This window comes from Euprymna scolopes, chromosome 9, assembly GCF_053919585.1.
Source record: "Euprymna scolopes isolate OS-2025 chromosome 9, ASM5391958v1, whole genome shotgun sequence".
NCBI lineage: Eukaryota > Metazoa > Mollusca > Cephalopoda > Sepiida > Sepiolidae > Euprymna > Euprymna scolopes.
Genome location: NC_136490.1, coordinates 17,899,544 through 17,926,670, shown reverse-complemented (window position 1 = coordinate 17,926,670; position 27,127 = coordinate 17,899,544). Strand labels below are relative to the sequence as shown.

The 27,127-nt window shown below is 34.6% G+C and overlaps 1 protein-coding gene across 7 annotated transcripts in view; it reads left to right on the top strand.

The window, feature by feature from the left end:
- The window catches only part of LOC145284444 (RAB11-binding protein RELCH homolog), a 2,006,047-nt gene that overhangs the window by 546,700 nt on the left and 1,432,220 nt on the right, over positions 1-27,127 (top strand). For all 7 annotated transcript variants that reach the window (XM_080133263.1, XM_080133262.1, XM_080133261.1 and 4 more), the window contains one exon: positions 12,264-12,370. In XM_080133263.1, the coding sequence (XP_079989389.1) occupies positions 12,264-12,370 (107 nt within the window). The remainder of the gene's footprint in view (positions 1-12,263; positions 12,371-27,127) is intronic.

The following is a 27,127-nucleotide window of genomic DNA, read 5'->3' as shown; positions in this document are numbered from 1 at the left end:
CACTTTTGGGTCGTATGTGAAACTAAAATATATCTTCTTGGTCCTCTCGCTAGGTAAAGATGGTATAATGATATCGTGGGGTTTGCATTTGCGCCAGTCGCCATACAATAGAAATATGTCACAGACTCCTATAAGGATATTGGAAATAAACCGTAATAACCTGATATATTCTGACATTAGAATAACCAGATTATTTAGATAAATACTTTTACAGTTTTAACAAAAGGGCTACAATAATATTATAGGGTTTCCATTCACGCTGACCATCCACAGAATGCTGAGCAGTAATATATTACAAATGAAAAATGCCTCTGTGAACTTTCCACAGGTCCTAATTGTTTAAAATGAATAACCTTTTGACAGGCGCTGTATGAGAAGTTAATGGCCTTTTGACAGACTTGGTAAATATCTACTATGTCAAATTAATAGCCTTTTGGCAGACTTGCTAAATATCTAGTATATCAAGTTAACTGTCTTTTGACAGACTTGCTAAATATCTAGTATATCAAGTTAACTGTCTTTTGACAGACTTGCTAAATATCTATTATATCAAGTTAACTGTCTTTTGACAGACTTGCTAAATATCTAGTATATCAAGTTAACTGTCTTTTGACAGACTTGCTAAATATCTACTATATCGAGTTAATGGCGTTTTGTTTGACTTAATTAAAACAAGGAAAGGATATTTTTCCATTAATGAAACTTGCTAAATATTAGAAGACTTCAATAAGTATCACCTTTTGTTGGAATATAATGAAGAGATTCTGTTTTGCTTTGTTTTGTTTGAGCTGTTTATTCATGGAAACATGTCATACAGCAGAAAAATCACGGCATTCAGTACATCGTTAGTTAACACTGTGTGTTTTCATAAATTAGATTAAGTGACAAGAGGCAAGATTAGGTCTTGGGAGGAGGAGGAGAACGTAGAGGAGGAAAAGGTGGGTCGGTTATTTAAAAGCCGAACAAGAAAGATGACAGATCTGAGACAAGACCAACAAAAGATTTGACGAGTATATTAAGGGGATTAAAGCCTGTTCTTTGCAGAGATCAACAACGTCACCGGTGATATGGATGACAGTTTTAAACATTGTTGAATAATGAAGTCGGATTAAATGCATTCATTAAAACAAATATTTTTTGGACATTTTGTCAAGAAGGTAAACATAGTCTATATCAAATTTCTTTGGTAGTTTTGTTTAACTTTTAGTACATGTCATTTCTATCTTCTCTATGGTATCAATAGCGGTTTGTTTTCATAAAGAAGAAAAGGGAGAATTCGCCCACCTGTTTGTCTGTCACGTTTTTTTAATGTAACAAGTATATTGCAGAATCTGATTTCGAAATATCAGCGATCTTAAAATTGGAACAAACTGTTTTAAGAAACTCGCTTATAGATGCAAATAAAAATAAATTTATTTCTTAAATTCGTTTTATTTGCATCTAAAAGCGTGATTTTTAAAACAGTGTGTCTGTTGTATATTTTTCATTTTATTCAAAATGCTTCAAAGAGTCGACACATTAGTGATCTTGTTTTAGATATAGAGAATATTTCATTAATAGTAAATAAATAATTTTTTTTAAATCTAAACAAATAAAGCGGATGGCATACTGGGAAACCTTAATAACTCCAATCTGAGATCTACCAAACTCACCTATTTGAACTGTTCAAAAATAGAGCGAACGCATGAACTTTACAAAATAATTCTAGATTTGGCGCGACGTCATAGGTATTTTCATCATTTTTCTAAAACATGGATTCAAACTTAATCGAGGATAAAAATGAATATGTAACAGCAAACAAAACAAAAGATTTTTTTTTTTTTGTGTATCAATGCCCCCCCCCCCTGCTGAGTGATTCAGCCGCACACCAATCAATCAGCTGGTGGGCGCATTGATTCATCTCTTCCTTGAACTTTTTTTTAGCCCCTTTTGGGACTATAGTTATCCTGCAGAGGGAACTGAAGTAACGAGCAAGACGAACGTCTCTCTCTCTGCACTCTCTCTCCCTCTCTCTCTTTACTCCCTCTCTCTCTCTTTACTCCCTCTCTCTCTGCACTCTCTCTCTCTCTCTGCACTCCCCCCTCTCTCTCTCTCTCTGCACTACTTCTCTCTCCCTCTCTCTCTGCACTCCCTCTCTCTCTGCACTCCCTCTCTCTCTGCACTCCCTCTCTCTCTCTCTCTGCACTCCCTCTCTCTCTCTCTGCACTCCCTCTCTCTCTCTCTCTCTCTCTCTCCGCACTCCCTCTTTCTCTCTCCGCACTCCCTCTTTCTCTCTCCGCACTCCCTCTTTCTCTCTCTGCACTCTCGCCGTAGAAGGTGATGACCCAATGGGCTTTTCAGCATACCAGCCGTGGCCGATATACTTCTTATTGAATAAGCCTTTTCATTATTTTGTTTTAAAGGGGTTTTTGTTATTTTTTTTTTTTTTTTTTCTTTTGTGTTCATAAATTTTTAATTAGGAAGGAAAACACAAATTCTCTTTTACTAAAAAATAAATGACTGGGGAAACATAATCAATAGCTTCGAGAAATTACTTTAATAATAAAAAAAACAATTCCTTACGTTTTAACTACATATCCTAGGTAGTTCTTTGACTGTTTCATTGTCTTCAAAGCCTAAAAAAAAAAAAAAAAAAAAAAAAAAAAAAAAAATAGCAATGGAAGGGTGCGCATATTTGACAGTGCAAAGGATTAGAGATTCAACACAATCATAAAATGGACTGACCACACAAGATGAAGTCGAAGTTAATCGATTTAAGTCTTTTCTTTCTATACACTAAAAATCAAGAGAGGGACGCCTTTAATTAAAACTTCTATTTCCATACAGCTGTCTATTTGAGATACGTCATACAGTAGTAGGAGTGGCGATGCTTCTATATTTAATTCCTTCACATAACAGAAAGATGATGGTACAAGGCCGAAAACTGGAGGATAGAAAGGCCAGTGAACCAGAAGTGGGTGTATTTCGGATGTACAAAAGAATGCTTGTTGTCATTTCCCGGTAGACGCACTTCAGGCGATTTAGTGATAAATTAACCCTTTTCTCAATCAGAGAAGATAAAATCTTTGTAGAGATGGAGAACTCTGCGACAGTACGGAACCTTCAAATGGGACAGAGATTCACCAGCCCTAATATGACAATAATATAGTGGGGGGGGGTCAAAAAAGTTTGCAGACCTATTTTTTCTCAATTTCTTTATTAATTTTGCTTTATTTTTAATTTTGGACTCTTCCATATTTTGCTGGTTGCCATTCTGGTTCGTTCCATTAATACATTTTACGATAAAATCTAGAATTTAATAATAGGTCGACATTTTCCACTTTTCAGGTGAGCCAAAAGTTTATGCAGGTAATCTTAATTTATTGATAATGGCTAAAGGAAAGATGTTGACAGATAGGGAGAAGGGTGAAATTGTTACATTTCTTGCTGCAAAGAAATCTACATTGGAAATTTCGAAAATTTTGAAACAAGATCATCGAACTGTGAAATGTTTCGTCATTGACGGCAAAGATGGAAGAAAAAAAGCATAAAAGTGGCAGACCAAAGGTGATTTCACCACGAGATATTAGAAAAATCAAGAGGAGTTTGCTAGCAAACCCACACAGCACAAGCAAAGCTATTTTCGACCATGCAGGAGTGTCTGGCATCTCTAAAAGGACACGAAATCGGATTTTGAAACAGATAGCTGACTAGAGAACACAGACAAAATGTTCTCCTTTCAGTAATATAAACTGTCAGAAGCGATTAGCATAGGCTACTAAATATTTGAAAACCAATTTTCAAAATGTTCTCTGGACTGACGAGGCCAGAGCAACCCTTGATGGCCCCGACAGCCTCGACGGTTGGGCCAAGAGATGGCTTCTTAAAAGCAATAGCCCACGCTTGCAATTCAGATGTCAACAGGGAGGAGGAGGAGTGATGATTTGGGCTGGTATTATTGGAAGTGAGATTGTTGGTGCTTTTCTTGTCCCTGACTGTGTCAAAATGAATTCTGTGAATTACTGCAAGTTTTTGGAAGCAAATTTATTGCCTTGGTTGAATTCACAAAATGTCGCTCTCAACCAGAATCTAATTATCCAACAAGACAATGCCTCAAGCCATGCTTCTCGGTTCACAAAAGCTTGGCTTTCAGACAAGGGGATCTCTGATGAACATCTGATGGACTAGCCACTTCAGAGCCTGGATTTGAATCCGATAGAGAACCTCTGGTCGATTCTGAAGAGGAAGGTTTACGAAAACGGGCATCAATTCCATAGGGGAAAAAAGACATTTGGGAGAGAATCAAGAAGGTATCTTCTGAAATCACACCTCAGCATGTGCATACATTAACATACTCTGTTGATAGGAGGCTGATTGATTTGAGTAAAAATGAAGGAAAGCGAGTTAAATAGTTTCATAAATTCGTATTGCTTTGTTAATTGTTATTTGAGTAATATGTTATCAATATATGGTACTATAATCATGATGACACAATTTTTCGAATTATATCATGTTTGAAAATGGTATTTAAAATTTTTAGTGTGGATTTTTACCTTAAGAGCAGAACCATTAATGAGAATCTCAGAAAGAAAAGGGGCACACCTATAATTGAAAGACACGAGCTGACTCAAAGATAAAGCAGAAGAGAGAGAGAGAGAGAGAGAGAGAGAGAGAGAGAGAGAGAGAGAGAGAGAGAGAGAGAGAGAGAGAGTCTGTTATAACATAACAAAGAAATTTCATAAATATTAAAAAAATGTCAAATTTCTATGAACCTCTCTTGTGATGTCATAACATACTTTCTCTCCTCTTCCTTCCCCCTCACTCTCTTTTAGTTATTTACATAATTCCTTTCCTCCTGACACTTTTCTTACATACGACTGAAGACCCATTCTTCATTTTGACAATGCAAGGGCATTTCTCTTCCCCCGATACTTAGTGATTGTCGAAGACGTATCTTTAATTATTATGGTTCTGAATATTTTAGATGAGGCTTGATTATTCGTATTATTTTGAAACATAGTACAAATAACACTCAAGATGAGATCAGTGGTCCGAGGAATCCAAATAAAACTTATTGTTGACCGGTATGAAGAGAAGTTTTGCTTCAATGTTTAGGTAGATTTTTCGGTACTTATCTAATTTATGACCCAATGTCCATCAAACTTAGCATACTTTTAACACTCACATAACACATTCATCATATCATTCTCATATCATTTCTCTCCATACACCCACAAAAATGTTTTTATAACATACATAATTATTATTGTTAATCTCTTTAAATATCTATTTTGTTCGTTTAATTGGGATATTTACGACTACTACTTACAAGATTACAAGCCAAATAATACAACACTAAAGAGGATGATGTTTTTATCCAATTTATGACCCAATCTCCATCAGTTTCAGGTCAGTATCTTCTGGTAGGTTATTTAAGCAGCTGAAAGATGAAGCAAAAACTTGTTCATTGTTGGTATGGCATTCACCCTGTGTGAGTTAAACTAGCTTCCTATAAAGGAGGAAGTGTCAAAGGAATATTGAATTCACAAGCGGTTCCTGGTAGCCTGTAAAAAAAAAACAAAAAAAAACTGCCAGATGATTAATTTAAAAGGTTCCCTCCTCCCTTCATTATGCTAAGAATAGCTTTCTAAATAGAAAGCCGTTCTTAACGTGACGGAAGGGAGGATAATTCAATCTAGACATAGCATGTTGAAAGTCAGTTGAAATTTTTTTTTCTGATTGCTTCGCCGTCTTTCGGTCGTTTACATAACTTGCCAGAAGATGCAATTGTGAAATTGTTAGAGATTGGGTCGTAAGCTTGTACCGATTTTTTTTCTGTTATATTGTCAGTCTTGAGTGCCAGAAGTAAAATGTTGTATCGACTTTTTTCTCAGGAAGCTGGTCTGTCTTTAAAGAAGTAAATAATGATTTGAATATTAAAACTATATTTTATTATGTAACCAAATGCTTCTCCAAAATAAACCCTGATGTGTCGTAGATTAGACTAATGTGAAATGCGAGTGCATCTTCTGTGATGATTCATCATGGATTTCTTAATGGTCGCATTGATCTCATGGTATAAAAGAAATAGCTTCTCATTCCTATGCAATCAGATAATTTGGACTCCATTTATCGTGGATATCTCTGGATGACTGCAATGATTCCTTCTCAGTTCAAACTAGTTGAAAGGTTTGTGGCAGTTTGCCATTGATTAGGGTTTCCCAAAATGGACTCCATAGAGCCCTGGGACTCTATAAGCAGGGCTAAGAGGCCCAAGAATCCCTTTCTTAAAGAGGACCAAATGCTTTATACAGAAAAATTAAATGGCTGCAGACATTTAAGTATTAATCTCTCTTTTTACGAGAAAGAGATATAATACATAATTACAGGTGTAATTTTCAAGATGGTTCGTGACAAAGAAAACAAAAAATAAATTAACAAAAAAAATGCCACAATTTTTGATTAATTAAAAACAAAAAAATGGTTATAAATATTATCATTAGTTAGTGTTAAAATTTAAAATTAATGTTTTTCATATTTATTATAGAAATTATCTTGTTAATGCTCCATAAAAAACTTTTGCCCTGCTCAAGGGCTCCATGGTGTCCTGAAGTTTGGGAAATTCTGATTTGATATGTTTATATAAAATTGTGTTTTTTCACTGACAACGAAAGTGTCCAGTCAGTAAGTCGAGGTAAATTTTCGACTGTTACTGAAGAAAATACAATGGAAACCAATAATTATACATGGAACATTAGAACACTAGTAATTATATGATGGTGTATAAAGTTAAGGATGTGTATATATTTATATATTTGTATGTACAAGGTTCACTCCTAAAATAATTAACTGATCATTACGAATTTCAGAATGTAGCTTTTAAGCTTAAATGGTCAGAATTTGGGCTATGTTTCGTTTAATTCCTTTTTTTTTTTTTTTTTCAAATAAAAAGGAGGTGGAAGCTATTTGTTAAAATTAAGATACGTATAAGTTTTGTGAAATTTTAACAATATGTATCAAATGCCAATTATAAAATATTGCTTCTCCACGAGGGCAAAATGTGACACAAAAAGGGGCAGTTTGGAAGGAGGCCTTAGTCAATGTAGGGGAAACCCTTCTATACTAAGGACAAATTAACTTAAGTGTAGCATCAGAACAGATACTACATTATGAATAATAAAATATTCCCCAAATTTCAATTTATTTGAATTATTTTAAAATTTTTAAAGGGGTAAAATATGATTGCACTATCTATTCTTTGAAAATTCAAATATCAAATTTGCATTGAATTTGATTTTTCTGAATTTTTGAGGCGAGAATTATTTGGATTTATCGGACTTCTGTGCTCATCTTGAATGTCATTTTTATTATTATTCAACTGATGTAACCTCCGACCTTCTTCAGGTGAATCTTGTCGAACTCTGGAATTTGGACAGAATTTTGAACAGAACCCTTTATTTACTTCACGGGGGTAACATGCTCTTGTTCTGTCAGCCATAACTGGATAGCGATCCTGAGTAATTTGCAATTGTATATTCTTCTAAGAATTGAACCTTTAACCTTCAGGAGAATATCACTTTTACAATTGATTTTTCCCAAGTACTCTAACTATTGCACCACGGGTCCTTGTAGAAATGTGAAAATGACATTCAAGATGAGAACAGTCGTCTGATGAATCCAAGTAATACAAATTGCATTGGATTTGATCCATAATTATTTATCACCAATTAAGAAAGATTACCAGAATTTTAATTTCTTCTTACAGTCTATAGGATTGACAACTATAATATAAATCTCACCTGTCTGTTTAAATGTATGTATGTATGTATGTATGTGTGTGTGCCTAAAAATTTCGACACAGGCAACAGATTTTCATGAGATTGGTATCATTTTGAAGCTCAACCCTTCGGACGACAAATATCGAAAAATTAGCTAAAAACATAAAATCCTTCACCCTTAACTAGATACTTTTCTACAAGGAGGGGTTTAGTTTAATTTCTATTTTTTTTTTTTTTTTTTTTGCAAATAAAAAGGAGGTGGAAACTATTTGTTAAAATTAAGATACGTATAAGTTTTGTGAAATTTTAACAATATGTATCAAATGCCAATTATAAAATATTGCTTCTCCACGAGGGCAAAATGTGACACAAAAAGGGGCAGTTTGGAAGGAGGCCTTAGTCAATGTAGGGGAAACCCTTCTATACTAAGGACAAATTAACTTAAGTGTAGCATCAGAACAGATACTACATTATGAATAATAAAATATTCTCCAAATTTCAATTTATTTGAATTATTTTAAAATTTTTAAAGGGGTAAAATATGATTGCACTATCTATTCTTTGAAAATTCAAATATCAAATTTGCATTGAATTTGATTTTTCTGAATTTTTGAGCTGAGAATTAGTTATTCTTATTATTTGGATTAATCGGACTTCTGTTCTCATCTTGAATATCATTTTTATTATTATTCAACTGATGTAACCTCCGACCTTCTTCAGGTGTATCTTGTCGAACTCTGGAATTTGGACAGAATTTTGAACAGAACCCTTTATTTACTTCACGGGGGTAACATGCTCTTGTTCTGTCAGCCATGACTGGATAGCGATCCTGAGTAATTTGCAATTGTATATTCTTCTAAGAATTGAACCTTTAACCTTCAGGAGAATATCACTTTTACAATTGATTTTTCCCAAGTACTCTAACTATTGCACCACGGGTCCTTGTAGAAATGTGAAAATGACATTCAAGATGAGAACAGTCGTCTGTAAGTAATCCAAGTAATACAAATTGCATTGGATTTGATCCATAATTATTTATCACCAATTAAGAAAGATTGCCAGAATTTTAATTTCTTCTTACGATCTATAGAATTGACAACTATAATATAAATCTCACCTGTCTGTTTAAATGTATGTATGTATGTGTGCCTAAAACTTTCGACACAGGCAACGGATTTTCATGAGATTGGTATCATTTTGAAGCTCAACCCTTCGGACGACAAATATCGAAAAATTAGCTAAAAACATAAAATCCTTCACCCTTAACTAGGCACTTTTCTACAAGGAGGGGTCGCTTTTTTCGCCGATATTTTCGAAAGTCATCCCCTCATTTCGATTGACTTACCTTAATTTAAACCTTCGCCACTTCCGGTTTGGCGATAGACGCAACGACAAAGACGTCATGGTTTTTTTTTTTTTCACATTCTTTTCCTCCTTCACTGTATGGGTTCGAGCCTGCCTGCCTACCAACAATTTTTTTTTTTTGATCAACACACACCTCCAAACACCCAGGCTAGTCTTATGTTAATTGACCAACAGTATGCGCAAATGAAAGAAACCATGCCATTTAAAACACTGTAACAAAAAAGATGGTACAGTTTGGTACATTCTCAGAGAAATATTTACAAAAAATAAAAAAATAAAAATAACTGTCATGTGACTTGTATGCACTTATGTCCGCACACTAGAATCATTTTTCATGATGGGTAATCATTTTTGATGCCCTAAATACAATCACCCTTTCAGACTGATCGCTTAGAAAGATCAGAATTTCAATTCCTGCAGAGACAGTTGGGCCAGAAACAAGATAGCCTGCTAACATAATATTACAATCCGTTTCCCCGCCCTTCGGGATTAGGAAGAGCAAATGACTATTTTTCTTCTCACTCACACACACACACACACACACACACACACACACACACACACACACACACACACACACACACACACACACACACACACACACACACACACACATAGTTTCACTTGTATATACACACTGACAAAGACCGTGTGAATACAGTGTTTGATCCTGTCACATTGTCACATTTAGAGAAACAAAGATGTAGGCACGTACACTGTTCTCATTCCTAATGTTCGAATTTTCAGATAAACAGTTTACTCACACAAAAATAACTTTCATGCAATTGTAAATATATATATACATGCACAGACATGTAACAGGTGTGTGTGCATATATATATATATATATATATATATTACAAAGTCATCATCACTTAACAAGGCCAAGGGGCAACTCGAGGATAAGAGTTAAAGAGAGTACAGTAGACAATTGGACGATAAAGTAATTGTTAGTAATGGAAATTCGGTAAGTTTTTACCTGATACAGAACGGATCATGAAAAACTTGTTTACGTTAGACTTGAAGACAACCATATTGTAGTCAGCTGGAAAGCAGGAAAACGGAAGACAATTCCATAGGCGTGCAGTTCTAAGAAAGAAGCTTTGTTCATGGAATCTATGTTTAGGTTTAGGCACAGGTAAAGAGTGGGGGAAATTATTGATAGTGTAACACGACGGTTCTAGGTTCAATCCTTGGCTTGGGAGGGATGCTAGTCTAGCGGCACTGATGAGTTGTGATACAACGAAACAGGACTGTATGTCGATGACTACAAAAAAGTGTATATATCTATATATATTATAAATTTCTTTATATATGCAAGCATTATTCATCGTTTCAGCTGTGATTTCTTTCAAAATCCAACTTCCTATCGCAACTGAAATATTTGTATGAATAAAGTTATACTGTAATACAGCTCTACTGTTATTGAACACTATTTTCTTAACCCAAAGGTCTTATTGTATTAACATCGAGGAAACAAGATACAATCGCTATATATATATATATATATATATATATATATATATATATATATTTCACCTTTTATTTATACCAATCCTTTAATTTATGAAGTTCAATGTAATTACAGAGCTATAACAAATAAATGACAAAAGTCTATATTCCAAATTTCAAGATGTTGACCATCTTACCGTTTATTCCTTTAAGTAAGTTGACATGCACAATTCTTGATGGCACCTGTTTCGTAGTGCAGAATCACTCATGCAATTATGCCTATTATTGAATTTAGGTCACCCTTAACTTATCAGAAGAAAAACTTCTCTCCCAATTTTCGGATTTTTTAATCATGTCCATATGCCTTTATTTGCTTTTAAAATTGCTAAGTGCTTTTTCTTTTGATGAGTTAAGGGCGGAATAAATTCAATAATTGATATAATAATTGCATGAATTATTCTGTGCTGCGAAACAGGTGCTGTCAACTATTGTGCATAACTTAAGGAATAAATGGTAAGATGGTCAACATTTTGAAATTTGGAATAGAGATATTGATCATTTTTTATTATATATAATATATTTACTAACAATAATAATTAATACTATGCTTTTAGACAAAATCCACATTAGAATTAGCCACATGAGCATGTAGCATAACAGAAAGGTTGAAGGTTCAATCTTTATTACAGGAGATAGTAGCTAAGAATAACAAAAAATTATATATTTTTACCAGGTCACAACTGATGAAACGAGAATAATCTACCCTTGTGGATTAAAAAAAAAAAAAAGGTTTGAAATTTTCTCTTGCTTCCAGAGTTGGACAAGATTCTCAATCTCAGCAGAAGAAAGTCGGTAGTTACGATGGCTGAAACGGTGTAAACCAATAAGGGAATAGTATTCCAAATGATTCAAATAATACTTAGGATAATAATTTGGCGGATAACAATTTAAATCCTCTTTCTGAAATTTTGAGATGAGAATTGATGATTTGTACGATTTGGACTCTTGTTCTTATCTTGGGTATTCCTACCTTCTTTAGGTGTGTCTTGTTAAACTCAGGAATCTGTATGGAGTTTCGATCAGAAACCTTTACTTAATCCACAGAGGTAGCACACTTAGAATACAATTGTGAATTCCTTAAGACTTCCACTTGGTCTTGACTAACAAAACAAGAGGATGCTATTTTCATTGATGAAATAAAGTATTCTGTTGAAAATTCCATACAGATTTCAAGGTTCAACAAGATACATCTGAAGAAGAAAAATTGTGAAAATAACACTCAAGATTAGAACAGTAGTCTGAATAATGTGCATAGTTCAAATTTAAATCCTGCTTTTCTTTGTTTTAGAATTTTTGAGATGAGGATTGGTAATTTTTTGGATTATTTGGACTATTGCTCTCATCTTGGTTGTTTTTCTCACAACGTTTTGGCCGATGTAACCTCTGACTATCTTCAGGTGTATATCCATACTGGATGTTATTGGTGAATGTTGTTTTTGTTTTTCCAGTGTCTTAAAGCCATTAGAAATCAAATAGAAAAAGCTTCCTTCACCTGTGTGTATATACCCGGGTCTGTACCATATGAGAAAATGTTTTTTTGAATTTTGTAGATGAGGATTGGTAATTTTTAGAGACTAATTTTTATTTTTATTTGATTTTTTTTAATAGATTCTTTTTTCTTTCTTGTAGGATGATGATCGTCGACAGCTGTTTCAATTCCTTCAAGATGTTATAACCACTCTAGCCATTTGTCAAGCTCCCCTTGACAGTATACAGGCTGCATTCCAAGAACTCAGGTTTGTTCTTTAACTATGTTTTTGACATCCCTCTCCTTGACGCATGGCTCCGTTGCCAAGATTGGCTGACCAAGTCACTTTGCAAGCCCCTTATTGTTGCATCCATATCATAATTTATTTCATGAAAAAAGATCTTTTATTTGTAATTGGTCACCAGGTACAACAGTTTGAATAATGGAATTTTACTTGATTTCTGTCCCCGAATGTTACACGTTGATAAATCAAGTTTTGACTATTTTATTAATCTCATCAACCAACTTGGCTGACACCACATGGACACATAAATCTACAGTCTTTTAGGAAATCCAACCATATTTGGTATTAACTTTAGTCTATGCCTAATTTGTCCAAGTTTCAATCATGAAAGTCTAATGATATGTGAGAAAACTTTGGTAATCGTTTCATCAGTAGACCTGCCTTATCCCTGAATTTATCCGTGGGATTATATTAAAGGTAATGTTTATCAAAACCATCCCCAGAATATTCCTGAACTAAAGCAGACCATCACAGCCCAAATCAGGGTAGAGCCAAGAAAACAGTATGTTACTGCCCATGAAGGCGTTAATGAAATTTTGCAATCCAACCATATTTAGTATGAATCAACTTCAGTCTATGCTTGACTTGTCCACCAAGTTTCAGTCATAAATTACCAACAGTCATTGTATTATCGATGTGTAAAATGGTCAGTAACTCAATTGTGACCTGATTTGGACTGTGGTGGCCTTTTCAGTTAAGGATAAATATTATCTTTAAGATAACCTCACAGATAAAAATCTAGACGGTTACAGTTCCGATGAATGTGAAGTCCATCTAGACCACAGCTACTGATGAGACGATCACCAAAATGTATTTTTATGTCATTGAACAGCAGAAAAAAAAAAGGTGGAAAATTCATGATTCATAATCGCACACATATTTATTTGAATAATCATGGGTTGCATATTAAAAGATGTTAAAATAGAATATTATATAATAAAAACCATAATACATATTTGTTGTAATAGTTTTGGCATAATATTAGGTATGATTACAAAGTTTTGAATGATTATATTTATAGCCAAGGTGATAATAATTGAATATACTGAATTTCTTTGAATTTTTTAATCATTGTTTTACATCTTAACATGAAGGGAACTGTTTTGCTGATCCTGACTGGATTAATACTACCAATTTGTTAACTGGAATTTTTTGCAATTCAAAACTTTACTCATTGAATTGATGCTGACAATTTTTGCTTGGGACAACTACATTTAATATTTGCAATTGGATATTTTTCTTTGCTTTACAATTCTTTTGCTTACCCTTTCTTAATCATTTTTCTATTACAAGAATGGCTTTCCATTCAAAAGTACGGATATGAAATACAAAATAAAAGAGTTTGATAAAATAATGTTATAAAGAACAAAACTTAATTAAAATTATATAGCTTATCAAAAAATATGTTGAATAAAAATAGAGTGAAAAGACAAACATTAACTAATAAAAATAATGCTACAACTGACTGGAATTAGTATTTGTTTAAGCAAACTGAATTTTACTAGGAGCAAAGTGTAGTATACTGCACTTCACCGTCCTCAGTCAGTGAAAGAGAAACTTATTCTAAAATAAGGTACTTTTTATTTTTGTTTCAATTCTGAACTATAAAAGATTATCTGTTATTAAATTAGTACCCGGTGGTATGTGTATCAGTATTAGGACTTCTGACTGTGAGAGTAAGAAGTGTGATGATGTAAGTGAAACTTGGTTAGTGAAGATTGGGAGTATGTGTTGCCTGGAAAAAATGATATAAGAATGGTACGCTGGATGGTTAATCTGAGACAGGCTTATTTTGGTGATCTCAGAAGTAGATTAAATTGTATAGGTTCTGTATAACATGAAGGGGGTTGTATATGATGTATATTTAGTGACATGTATATATATTTGATCGCCTAGATATGAAAGTGCCTATTGATCATCTAGTGAAACAGGACATATAACAATTATAACATTAAGGGACAAGTAACAGTTTCTGGGGTTTTACATTAACCAATGGGAAGCATACCTGGTTTATCTTGGATTGACAAATCCTCAGAAAAACTGTAAATGAAGATTTGTACGAACAGAAACCTTGGTGATATTTACAGCAGCTTTATTCAGGATGTTTCTCCCCATTAGAAAGCTGCAATGCTGGTGCTAGATTTTACTGTCAACATTTTCCCCTACTCGGAGCCATTATTGTCCATGGATTACCCCTCTTCCTCTGACTACTGACCACGTCTGTTCTCTCTGACTCCCAACTCTTGACTAACTCCCAGTTCCCAATGACTGTACAACAAATGCCCATAGCCCACTCGGGAATGCTGATCACGCTGTGATAATGGTAGAAATCAGCCTAAATTCTCGCCCTAAAACTGAAGACCCACTACTCAAAACAACGAGGTATTACAAAAAGGCTGATTGGGAAGCCATCAGGGAGCTCATCAGAGATGCCCCATGGCAAAATATCTTTACTCTGCCAGCGGAACAGTGTGCAAATGAGACAACTGAATGGTTCAAAACTGCTATTGAAGCACATGTTCCCGCACGGAAATACTATAGCAAGCCCCACTCCCCCCAATGGTTTACTTCTGCTTGTGCAGCTGCCATTTGTCAAAGGCAGCATGCGTTCCGCAGGTTCAACCGACATAAGTCCAGCTCAAATAAACAGAAGTTTATAGAAGCTAGAAATAATTGTAAGAGAGTGATAGACACAGCTAAGTCAGATTACTCTGAAACCACCAGAAAGCGCATCGAAGCACAGAAATTAGGAACCCGGGATTTTTGGAAAATCTACAACAGCGTAGTTAATAATGGACAGTCAATTATTCCCCCATTAACAAAGAATCATGAGGTTGCTTGCACGGCAACTGACAAGGCTAATCTGCTTGCCAGTCGGTTTGCCTCAAACTCCACACTGAACTCGGTACACCACTCACTCCCTGATTTTCCTCTGCGAACAGACGCCACACACTTGACGATTTGAAAATCACCCCTTCTCAGGTACATGCTATTATAAAAAACCTAGACACCTCTAAAGCATGTGGACCAGATCTCATCCCGGCTGTGCTATTAAAAAAATGCTCTGCCGAGGTTGCTCCAGTTCTGTCCAAACTTTACAATAAATGCCTTAACGAATCTTGTTTTCCCGACTGCTGGAAAACCGCCTCTGTGGTACCAGTCTTCAAGAATTCTGGTGAAAGAACTGACCCACTAAATTATCGCCCCATTAGCCTCCTCCCGCTTTTCGCCAAAATATTTGAGTCCTTAGTTAATAAAGCCCTAGTCCAGCACCTAACAGCTGCTAAACTCTTGACTGACAAACAATATGGATTCAGGCAAGCCCGTTCAACAGCAGATATCTTAACTGTAGTTTCTGAACGTATATACCGTTCATTGGATAAAACAGGGGAGGGTAGAGCGGTGGCCCTTGATATATCTAAGGCTTTTGACAGGGTATGGCACGATGGTCTTCTAAGGAAAATTAGATCATATGGAATCACTGGAAGAATTCATAACGTAATTAAATCCTTCTTAAGTAATAGAAAAATCAAAGTTGTCCTCGACGGACGTACATCCAAACAATATGACATAAATGCGGGAGTGCCTCAGGGGTCTATCCTTGGACCTCTATTGTTCCTGATATTCATAAACGACCTCCCTGATAATATTGTTTCGGAGATGGGTATATTTGCCGATGACACCACTCTCTATAACAGATATGAGGGGAAAACAAATGAACACATATCCAAGAAAATGGCAGAAACACTAGAGGATGACCTCCAATCCGTAGTGGAATGGGGACAAAAATGGTTGGTCTCATTCAATGCTGCTAAGACTAAGCTTGTTTCCTTCAATAACTACAAGAAACCTTCTCTACCACCAATAGCAATGGCCATGAACACATTGCCTGAAAGTACTTCTTTTAAACTCCTCGGCCTAACGTTTACAGGGAATATGAACTGGAATAGATACATTGAGAGCATTGCCAAGGCTGCTGCAAGGAAGGTTGGCTCCCTCTACCGTGCTAGAAAACTACTTACGCCTGCCAGTATCCTATACCTCTATAAGGCAACCATTCACCCATGTATGGAGTACTGTTGTCACATCTGGGCTGGTGCATCTGCTGCCTGTCTCTCGCTCCTGGACAGGGTTCAAAAAAGAGTCGCAAACCTGATAGGTCCTGAACTGTCATCTAGGCTTCAACCTCTGTCCCATCGACGAGATGTTGCATCCCTCTGCCTGTTCTACAAATACTTTAATGGTGAATGCTCTGACGAACTGCAAACACTTGTACCTCCCCGACGTAACTACCCCCGACAAACCCGACAAGCTACTAAGTCTCATCCCTTTACAGTAGAGATCCCTAGGTGCAAGAAAGCCTTTTACTCCAATAGTTTCTTCCCCAGAACTGCGGGTCTTTGGAACTCCCTTCCGGGATTCTGCTTTCCCAACTGCAATGATATGCAGAAGTTCAAGTGTAATGTTAACAAACATCTTTCTACTCTTCTCCCTTCATAATGACCCTGCTAATTAATTCCCTAATAGTAGCCCCCTGCTTCAAAGTGGCACTGTGCCTTGTTTGGGGTGAAAATTGAAAAAAAAAAAAAAAAAAAAAACTGATATGTGTATTTTTAAGCCATTTTGTTTATGATCTAGCATTCTTTTTCATCAAATTAACATTTTTGTTTGTACTAATTATGAAAACTAACATTCCTTACTATTAAAACATTTAAAAATAATTTTATCTGTAAATATTTATGTCACTATCGTAACATTTTTACTGACATTCTATTTTTACAAATATTAATAATGATCATAATAATTGTTGACAAGCACATGTTTTGGCATTGCCCTACCGATATTTAACAGAATCTGGACAGTATAGAGAGATGTGCACAGAAAAGCAGATTTCAATCGTATGGCCATTGTGGGGTGGAGGGAAGCTTTTGAGTGAAGAACAGTTAGGGTATCATGTTCAATTAACAAGAAAAATATGCAACAAAGTGATAAAAATGGGCCGGAAGGATAAATAAATGCCTGGTCAGAGATAGCTCATTTTAGAAGTCAGTTTCTTAAAACCGTTCTATGCATGCCTGCATATAAAACAGATGTTAAACTGAATATGACGATGATGATGATGTATTCAAAATTAAATTATACAAATTAATTTTATTATTTTGTAAATAGATTCCCCAAACTTTCACAAGAAACACTCGTCTAGCAGAAAACACTATCAGTAATTTCCCCCACTCTTTATCTGTGCCTAAACCTAAATGTAGATTCCATGAGCAAAGCTTCTTTCTTAGAACTGCACGCCTATGGAATTGTTTTCCTGCTTTCCAGCTGACTACAATATGGTTGTCTTCAAGTCTAACATAAACAAGTTTTTGATGAGCCGTTCCATATAAGTTAACAAATTTATCGAATTTCCATTACTAACGATTACTATATTGTCCAATTTCTACTGTACACTGTTTAACCCTTATCTTCGAGTAGCCTCTTGGCTTTGATAAGTGGTGATGCTTATGTAAAAGAAAAAGAAAAAGATTCGATATGTGATATGTTTCAAAAGTGTTCATTATTAAGAGTTCTAGTTGTATTTTCTTCCTTAAAATGGCTTAGCTGTAAACTATAATAAGAATTGATTGAATATACAGAGTGGAACTATAAAAATGTCGCTCTAAAGAAAACAACACTACAGCTTTATTTTAAAACTTTTATTGAAAAAATCAATTCAGGTAACTTGACGATGTAGTAGAACTGACATCTATTGTTTGGTGTTGACTTTAAAGCCGACTTTGAAGATGTGAGGTGGCATGATGTGACGCTCACTTGAAACAACACCAAAGATCATAACCGTTGTTGGAAACTTCATTGAGCTGTGCCCTCAAGCATTGAACCCTCCAGATTTGCATTTTGAGGGTGCTGGCAATGGTCTTGTTGTCATAACTTGGATCGGTAGAGAGCATCAGTTGTCTAGCAGCGCATCTCTGATCTTGCCTGTTGAGTATTGTGTCACTTTCAGACATGATAGAAGGCTCCTATCGCTCTTGGGATTTGTACACAACTGTTGAACTAGTTGATGGTTTGCAACAAAAAAAAACAAAACCGATTTTCATTAAATGGAAATGGAATCTTGTCATCTTTTCTAAGGTGACAATTTTATCCTTAACCCTGTATGTTTCAAAAGTGTTTATTAGCAATAGTTTAATCTTCCTTAATATAGCTTATCTGTTTAATTAAACAGAGTAGAAAGTTGATATTGAAGTTACTTTCGACAGCCACATAACTCTCACTTTCCTCATTTTTGTCCTTTAATCCTCACATTCCTATCGCGATGTTTCTGACAAAAAGAGAAGAATTGCTGTTTTCTGGGTCAGAACCTTTCCATCTAGCACATATCATTGGCAAGTTTTGACCTTGTAATAGCATTTTTTTTTTTTTTAGTTCCTTATGTCAAGTGGCTTCAGGATAAGAATTGCTTGAATATTTGTATCAAAATTGTTCATTATCAAAATTGTTCAATCTTTCTTAATATGGCTTACCTGTTCAAATATAGTACAAAGAAAAAAGGAAATGCGGCATTTAAAGCGTTAAACCTCATTAATAAAAAAAATTGACAATTTAAAATTATTGCAAAATTTTTCATTTGATTCCCATTCTAAATACTCCATACGGGTGGTTTCAATTGTTGAGCCGATTTTCTGATGCCATATTTTCGGAATTCTCTGTTCACTAAATACAAATAGAAATTATAGAAATGGTTGAAAGAAAACAAATGAAAAAGGCACCGTTGACGACAAAATAAGATTTCCTTTTTAAATTTACAGACAAAAATCAAGGAAGGAATAATTCGTTCTTCTGCAAATTCTTAACCGATGTTGAAATGGTAATTGTGTTTCTCGCCGATCCCATTGTTTGAGCTCACGAAATGTGGCATAATTCCTGGCAGAATTAGCTGCTTGAATGCAATATGGAGATTCTTGACTTTTTCAATAATTGACCACCCAGTGATGTGGGATTTCACCATCTTGAATTCTTGTGAAAATAAAAAGGAGAGAATCGCAATAATGGTAGAAATTAGAGGATTCGGTTCTGTCATGAAAGCACGTCTTTGTGTTTTGATTAGAAATAGCTGAAGCACGCATCTGCACAGTGTATTACATTATAACTATATTCTGAAAAATTGCTTCCATAACATTCCTTTATAGAACTGAAACATACGATAGACGAGTACCCGTCCCAGGGTGGACACGTTTGATCTGGTAATAAGCTGAAGGGGAATAGTCCATAATGTTTTCCAAAGCAATCTTAAACAGGACAGTGAAAATAGAGATTGCATAGAATTACTTTCAGCAGTCTTGCAACACCTCCCTACTGATCCCCACCTGGTGCCAATTGAAATAAATCGCACGTTTTGTCGATATGCCAAGTTCAAATTTTTGTTCCAATTTTAACCTCTTAGCAGCTATTTTCACTGACTAAAGACCAAATCCACAGGTCTGAATCCCCTGTATATCAAGTTTCAAATCTGTAGACCAACAATTGAAAAAGGAGTTTGGTTAGTCACTTTTATATATAAAACGATAGATGATGAAAGTTATTAAAATGATATTCAAACATGATGGAAATATGAAAAAACAAACAAAAACAAAACAAATTATTTACATATTCATCAACGTTTTGTCTTTATTTCAAGACTTCCTCATAATTGATTTGAAGAAATAAAATACAAGTAAAGTATTTGAAATTTGGTGCATTTGTAATGTGAAAAGGATGTTTTTATTTTATTTTTTAAACATAACTCGTTAGAGTTTAAAATATGTAATGCATTTATGACAAGGATTGAGTTATTTATTCTTTCAAACAACACAGCCCTTAAAATTATAAAGATTTTGTGTGATTTTAATGTAAAAAAAAATGTTTACTTTTTTTTGGGGGGGGGGGGCAATTTTTTGAATGAAAGAAGTCAGTAGTATTCCAAATGTTTGCTGTGTTTATGAAATGGAATGAATTTATTTTTTTTGTCGATATTTTTTTGTGGTGGAAAATCGCTAACTTTGATCTAAGTTCTGAGAGTATGAGTTTGCTGATTAAAAAAGGATAAATCGCAGAAGCTTCGTTGTTTAATTGTGTTAAAGGTTATAATGAGTGCTGATTCAAAGAAGTTTTCACACAGATTTATTCAAAATGAATTTAATAAGTCTAACTTGTTCAAAGTTAAAAGAATAATCATGCTGAGAGAACAGTGCATTTATTTTATTTTTTATCTCTTTTTACTAAGCCTCTCTCTCTCTCTCATATATAACGGCTAAATACAGACCAAAAAGCATAATGAATTTAAAAAATAAAAAATGAAAATAAAGGTTAGCTAACCAGGTTTCGTTCCTCACTTATCAAAGCTAAATCGAGGAAAATTCGATTTAAAACAAACAAAAAAGTCATGAATATGGCGGGGGTATAGGAAAAAAAAAATAAATAAAAACTAAAAAAACTAAAATAAACGGGGATGATGAACTCAAATTTATCACTAAGATCCTTTGTAATAATGGTTACCCCTTGGATATTGTTGAAAGTACTATCAAAAAGAAAGTTTCCAATTTTCATAAACCCAAAGAAATTATAGCTAATAGATGTCCTGTGTACCTACGTCGACCTTGGCTAGGTAGCATCAGTGACCGATTTGCTAAGCAAATTTCTTTGTCTGTGCAACGGTGTTATTTTGCATCGAATCCGCGTGTTGTTTTTTCGGTATTATTATACAAACACCGTGACAGCGTTAGGGTTAGGGTTAATTCGCTGTCACGGTGTTTGTATAATAATACCGTTTTTTCAACTAGCCCTATGTTGCCGTCTATTCGCAAAGATGTTCCCCCCCACCACCATGATAATTCTATTATTTATTTATTTAAATGTAGTTGCAGTGCGCCCTATGTTGGGCGAACATCGTAAAGATTAGATTTTCGTTTGAAACAGCATGTGCCTTCAAAGATTCGTTATGCAAATTTTTCACCCTCGGATGTTCTGAGTAATACGTATGGTTCTGCGATTTGCGACCATCTTATAAATAACCATGCGTGTGCAACGAATTTCAGTGCTGACATGTTTACGATCCTTAGTAAGTCGCACTCTCCCTATCATTTAAAAATTTTAGAGACTCTTTTAAGTCATTGAGACATTCTCTTTGCAAGCAAAAAAAAAAAAAAATCTTCTAGGACTTAATTTAGTCTCTATGTAATTTTTCCCCCGTTTATTTTTATTTATTTTTTTCCTATCCCCCCCCCCCCGCCATATTCATGACTTTTTTTGCATGGTGCAGAACTCAAATTTACATATGTTAAGGCCTAAAACTACACCGGTTGTTCATTTTCAGCAGGATTTGATGTCTCCTAGGGACTTTGGAGGCTAAATGAGGGGGAGGGGCAAATGCTGAACTTAGTAATTTTTTTTTTATGCCTCGTTCACTGTGCACTCACGGGGGACTATGCATGCTTCACTTGTTTTGTATTGTGACTAACAAGTCTACAAAATTTTGTTATTGCTGCATATTTAGTCACGTACTCATCAAATGTTTACCTTAAAAAACTTATAAAAACACAATTTTGGACAACTTAGATGGTCCATATAATCGACACACTTTACAAAATTTATATAAAAAAGATGTTTTTCACTATAAAAACCTTTATTTATGAGACAGATTTGTAATTCATTACTATTGGTATATGCAAATCAATTAGTTTCAAGTAAATGATTACCATATATATATATATATATATATATTTGGTAAAACTGGTAATTACTAAAAACTTGAAGAGAGTGCTCAATACTATTGCAGAGCAAATATGTGTTTTATTTTTTATTACCGTTTTATCTGTTTGGCTACATATGTTTCAGATGTTGGACCATGTTTACGATTCAACAGCCTCATCATATATATATATATATATTTGTTTACTATTTTTTGGGGAAAGAATTCCAACAAAGTGCTCGATTACAATGAAAAACTTTTTCGATATATTTTAATATTTATTTATTTATTTTTCAGAACTTCTGTACTATTAAATATATATATATATATATATATATATATATATACAGGGTGTCCCAGAAGTCGCGCACCATGTAGATTTTTATAAAAATGCATATGAATATCAATTTTATTCATCATAATCATAATAGATGCTCAAATTGTTCACCCTCTGCATTGATACATTCATCAATTCTCTTTATTTATGAAATTTATGTGCCTTAAGAATACAATGTACTTATGATTTGCTAATCATAAGCTCCTGGCTTATTTTCTTTACTGATTTCACATGGCTTCTACCAACATTCACCAAAACAATGGTTGATGTTTCTTCATCAGTTGCACTCTTTCGTCAACCACATCTCTCACGGTCAGCAACTGAGCCAGTTTATTGAAAACGTTTGATCAGATGGCAGACAGTGGTTTGGCTCAATAGTCTTTCTCGCTCGGGATGAGTGCGGTTGGATTCTTCATCGCTTCCAAACATAAAAACCAATTTAACTCTTTCTTGTATTGTTACTTTCTCGCCTATATCCAATAAAATCTGAAACTAAAACACACACACACATATATATATGAACATATATGGTGCGCGACTTCTTGGACGCCCTGTGTATATATATATATATATATATATATATATATATATGTGTGTGTGCATATATTACCATATCTTTCGTGGACAAGATTCAAGCAAGGGTGGGCGGTCTACAGAGTTTTTTTTTTAATTATATAGATATACAGTGACGCCAAAAAGGAAGCCTGCATTGTCATTTTTTTTTAAATCGCAATTTAAAGATAAATTGAATGTAACCTATATCTCATTTGCCTTTTATTCTTCTATAATTTTACCTGTTCATATTTGACTTTTAATTAAATTCACGTCAATTTAAAAAATTAACCTCAAATCGTGAAGACAAAAACACAAATACAACAGGAACACAATGAATTAGTTTATATTTATTAACTTAGCCCTTCTGTAATTTCACAGCCTGCGATCTTTTGGGCATTCTTTGAATTAGTCTGCGGCAATACTCTGGTGAAAGGGCATCCTACTTTTCTCTAATTTTTGTCCGAAGTTCTTCTAGATTTGAAATTTTATCATTGCATAGCTGTTGCTTGATGTAATGCCATACGTTTTTGATAAGATTGAGATCTGGAGATTGTGCAGGCCAATCCAAACATGGCATATCATGCTTTTCAAGGAACCTCTTGAGATTGCCAGCTGTGTGAATGAGAGCATTATTTTGCATGAAGATGGGATTATAATCCAAATTCCGGCCAAAGTAGGATAGAAAATGCTAAGTCAACATATTAATGTACTTGGTCGAATTAATTCAACCTTGCAATCAAACTATAGACCCTGGACCATTGGCATTATAACACCGCACATCAAAACTGAACTGCCATCAGTTTGAAGCGTTGAAACTTTACACCTCCAAGTAAATTCTTCATCTTTCTTTCAACGGACATACTGCCTACCATCACTGCCTATCCTATTGTACTTGCCTTTTTTGCTAAAAATCACTTTCAACCAATATGAAGAATCATTATCTTCATTGCATCTGATGAAATCTAGATGGCACTTTTTGTTCTTAACAAAAATCATTGGCTTGCAACACAGCCTCGCAAATTAAATTCCTTCAATCTGTTCCTTTTAACAAGATTATACTGTTGTTGGATTTGGGGAGCCATTTCAAATCTGTTTATGTGGCTGCGGATTTTGATACCATTGTTTTCCTTGTAAGAAGTAACTCTAAGACAACCAGATTTAGGGGCATCACAAATACTGCCAGTGTTTTGGTGCTTTTTCACAGTCATTTGTACTGTTTTCCCATCACAATTCAATCTGTGGCCGATTTTTCAATTGGATAAACCAGAAAGGTGGCGATTAATGAGCTCCTGATGACTACTAAGAGAAAGTTGAGGCACGTGAACTAAATGTTACATTGAGATTCTTTGTTGTCTAAAAGGTGGATATTTTAAGCTGGTTTTAAGCCTATTTTTTGCTGCGGAGTTTCTTTTTGCTTTTTTGATTTGAATTTAATTTTTTCAATTGACGTGAACGCTAGGATACTTCACTCAAAAGTCGAATATGAACAGGTAAAATTATAGAGGAAAAAAAAGCGAATCAAATGAGGTTAGGTTGTTTAAACAGTTACATTCAATTTTGCTTAAATTTGCAGTTTTTGAAAAAGTGGAAAATGCGGACTTTTTGGTGCTACTGTGTGTGTGTTATTGTTGTTGTAAAAAGATAAGTATTGATTTATTTTCAACACTGCATTTTTTTTTTATCTTTCTGGAACAAGAATATCAGTAATTTGAATAAAGAAATTATGTCAAAACATTTTCGCTTGTTCAAATGTATGTAAAGTCTGATAAGATATGTAACTTTGTTATAAGAGATTAACACTTTGTTCAAAGGAAATTTTAAGCGATGCACACATCGTTTTGTTGTTGAAAAATTATGTAAAGAAATTATACGAAGGTCAATAAGTTAAACGATTTTTTAATATTTGGAAAGAAATTTTCCCTTTTGAAATTTCCTCTTTGATGAAACTTTTTTTTATATCTGAGTTGGTTGAAAACGAAGTCTCGTTCATTTGTCTTTTTTTGAACAAGTGCTAATTAATAAGTAGATGAATAAAATTTCCATCACTGTCTTATGTGAAAGGTTAGAGAAATCTGAGCAGTGTCATTTTGTTTTTTCAACATATCACCCACATTTTAGACACAATGCAATACAATATTGTCTTCTAAATTCACCAAACTTCGAGGATTATGAATCTTTCGATGAAGGTTTCCTTTCTACGGCAATTGCTTTTGAAATATCTAAAGCCTTTGATAGGGTATGGCATAAAGGTCTACTCCATAAAATCCCCAGCTACAGTATAGCTTGAAATGTTTTTTCAATTTATAAACCATTTCTCTCTGATAAGTTTATAAGGGTAATGGTTGATGGGCAGAAATCGGAAGCTCACAGTATTATTGCTGGAGTTCCTCAGTGGTTCATCCTTGGCCCAACTGTCTTCCTGATCTACATTAATGATCTTCCAAATCACATCCTAAGATTATTCGTAGACAGTTATGCGTATGACACTACCATCTATGGTAACACATCAAAGGCTGTAAATGACCAAGTTCTCTCTGATTCTTTCTCCTTTGATCTTGAGCACGTGTTGCCCTGGGGAAAGAGGTGAGTGGTTCATTTTAATACATCTAAAGCCAAGCTTCTATCTTTCCATCATCAATGCTCTGATCCCATCTGGCATCAATTGAAATGAATGGTTTTCTTCTTGGGGAGGCTGCATATTCTGACAAGCTTCTAGGTATGACCTTTACTCCTGATCTGAAATTAAACACATATACTAAATCCGTTGCTGGAAAAATGATTGGATCATTCTACTACTCCAGTAGATTTCTCATAACCGATGCAATTCTCTATCTGTATAAGAGCCAAGTATGTCCTAGAATGGAGTAGTGTTACTACATTTGGGCAGGAGCTGCTAAAGGCACCTTATTCTGCCTTAACAAAGTTCAAAATAGACTTTGTAGCCTAGTAGGGGATGCCCTTTTCTCTACTCTGCAGCTTCTTTCCCACAGAAGAGACGTTGCGAGCCTGTCTCTATCATTTTCATGGCAAGTGCTCGTCTGAGCTCCAATCTATGATGCGCCTTTGCCAGACTTTCACAAAAAACACCAGTCTAGCTGAAGCCCCTATAAATATTTTCCCCCACTCTTTATCTGTGCCTAAACCTAAACATAGATTCCATGAACAAAGCTTCTTTCTTAGAATTTCACACCTGTGGAACTCTGTTTCGTTTGCCTGCTTTCCAGCTGACTACAATAAGGTCGTCTTCAAATCCAACATAAACAAGTTCTTGATGAGCTGTTTCCTTAAGTTAATCCAATTTACCAAATTTCCACTACTAACGATTACTATGATATTGTCCGATTGACTACCATACACTCCTTAACTCTCATCCTTGAGTGGCTTCCGGACCTTGATAAATGGTGACACCTTTGTTAAAAATAAAAATGTTATTGCTTTTGATTCGTTTCACTTTGCAAAACTCAACCACGTGATGCAACCACCCACCAAATAATTTTTTTCTATAAGAAATACCATGAATAAATATTTTAAGATATAAAGAATTTGAAGCATAAAACACTTTCACCAAATGTCAAGATTTGGCGTAAAATAACCCCAAAAGAATTGACGTGTTGCAAAATAAAATAAAACAAACAGCATGAATATAGATTTGAAAATAGGAAGAACTAGAAGCCAAAATATCTTTTACCAAAATGACGGAATTCGGCATTAAATAACCTAAAGAACGCTTTTCTGGCAGCCTGCAATCCGTCTCCAAACTTAGTGGTTTTGAGGATAGATTCTGCCTAATTGATTGTTTTCTATAATCTGACCTTCTACTTCAAGCTCTCTGCATTTTCTTATCAAAGAATCACTCCATTTCAACATGGTCAAACTAACATAGCCGACTGATTAAGAATTCATCAAGCTTTGGTATATTTAGGATATCAGAGCTGATCTGACTTGATATTACATTTTCAAAATTAAAAATCTAACTTTGTCGGATACTAAATCACATTTGTATACTTGGTAATAGCAACACGGACTATAAAGCATGAGTTCCCAACGAGTGGGTTGTGGCTCTTAGGGGGATCATGACACCTTTCCAGGGGAGCATGTA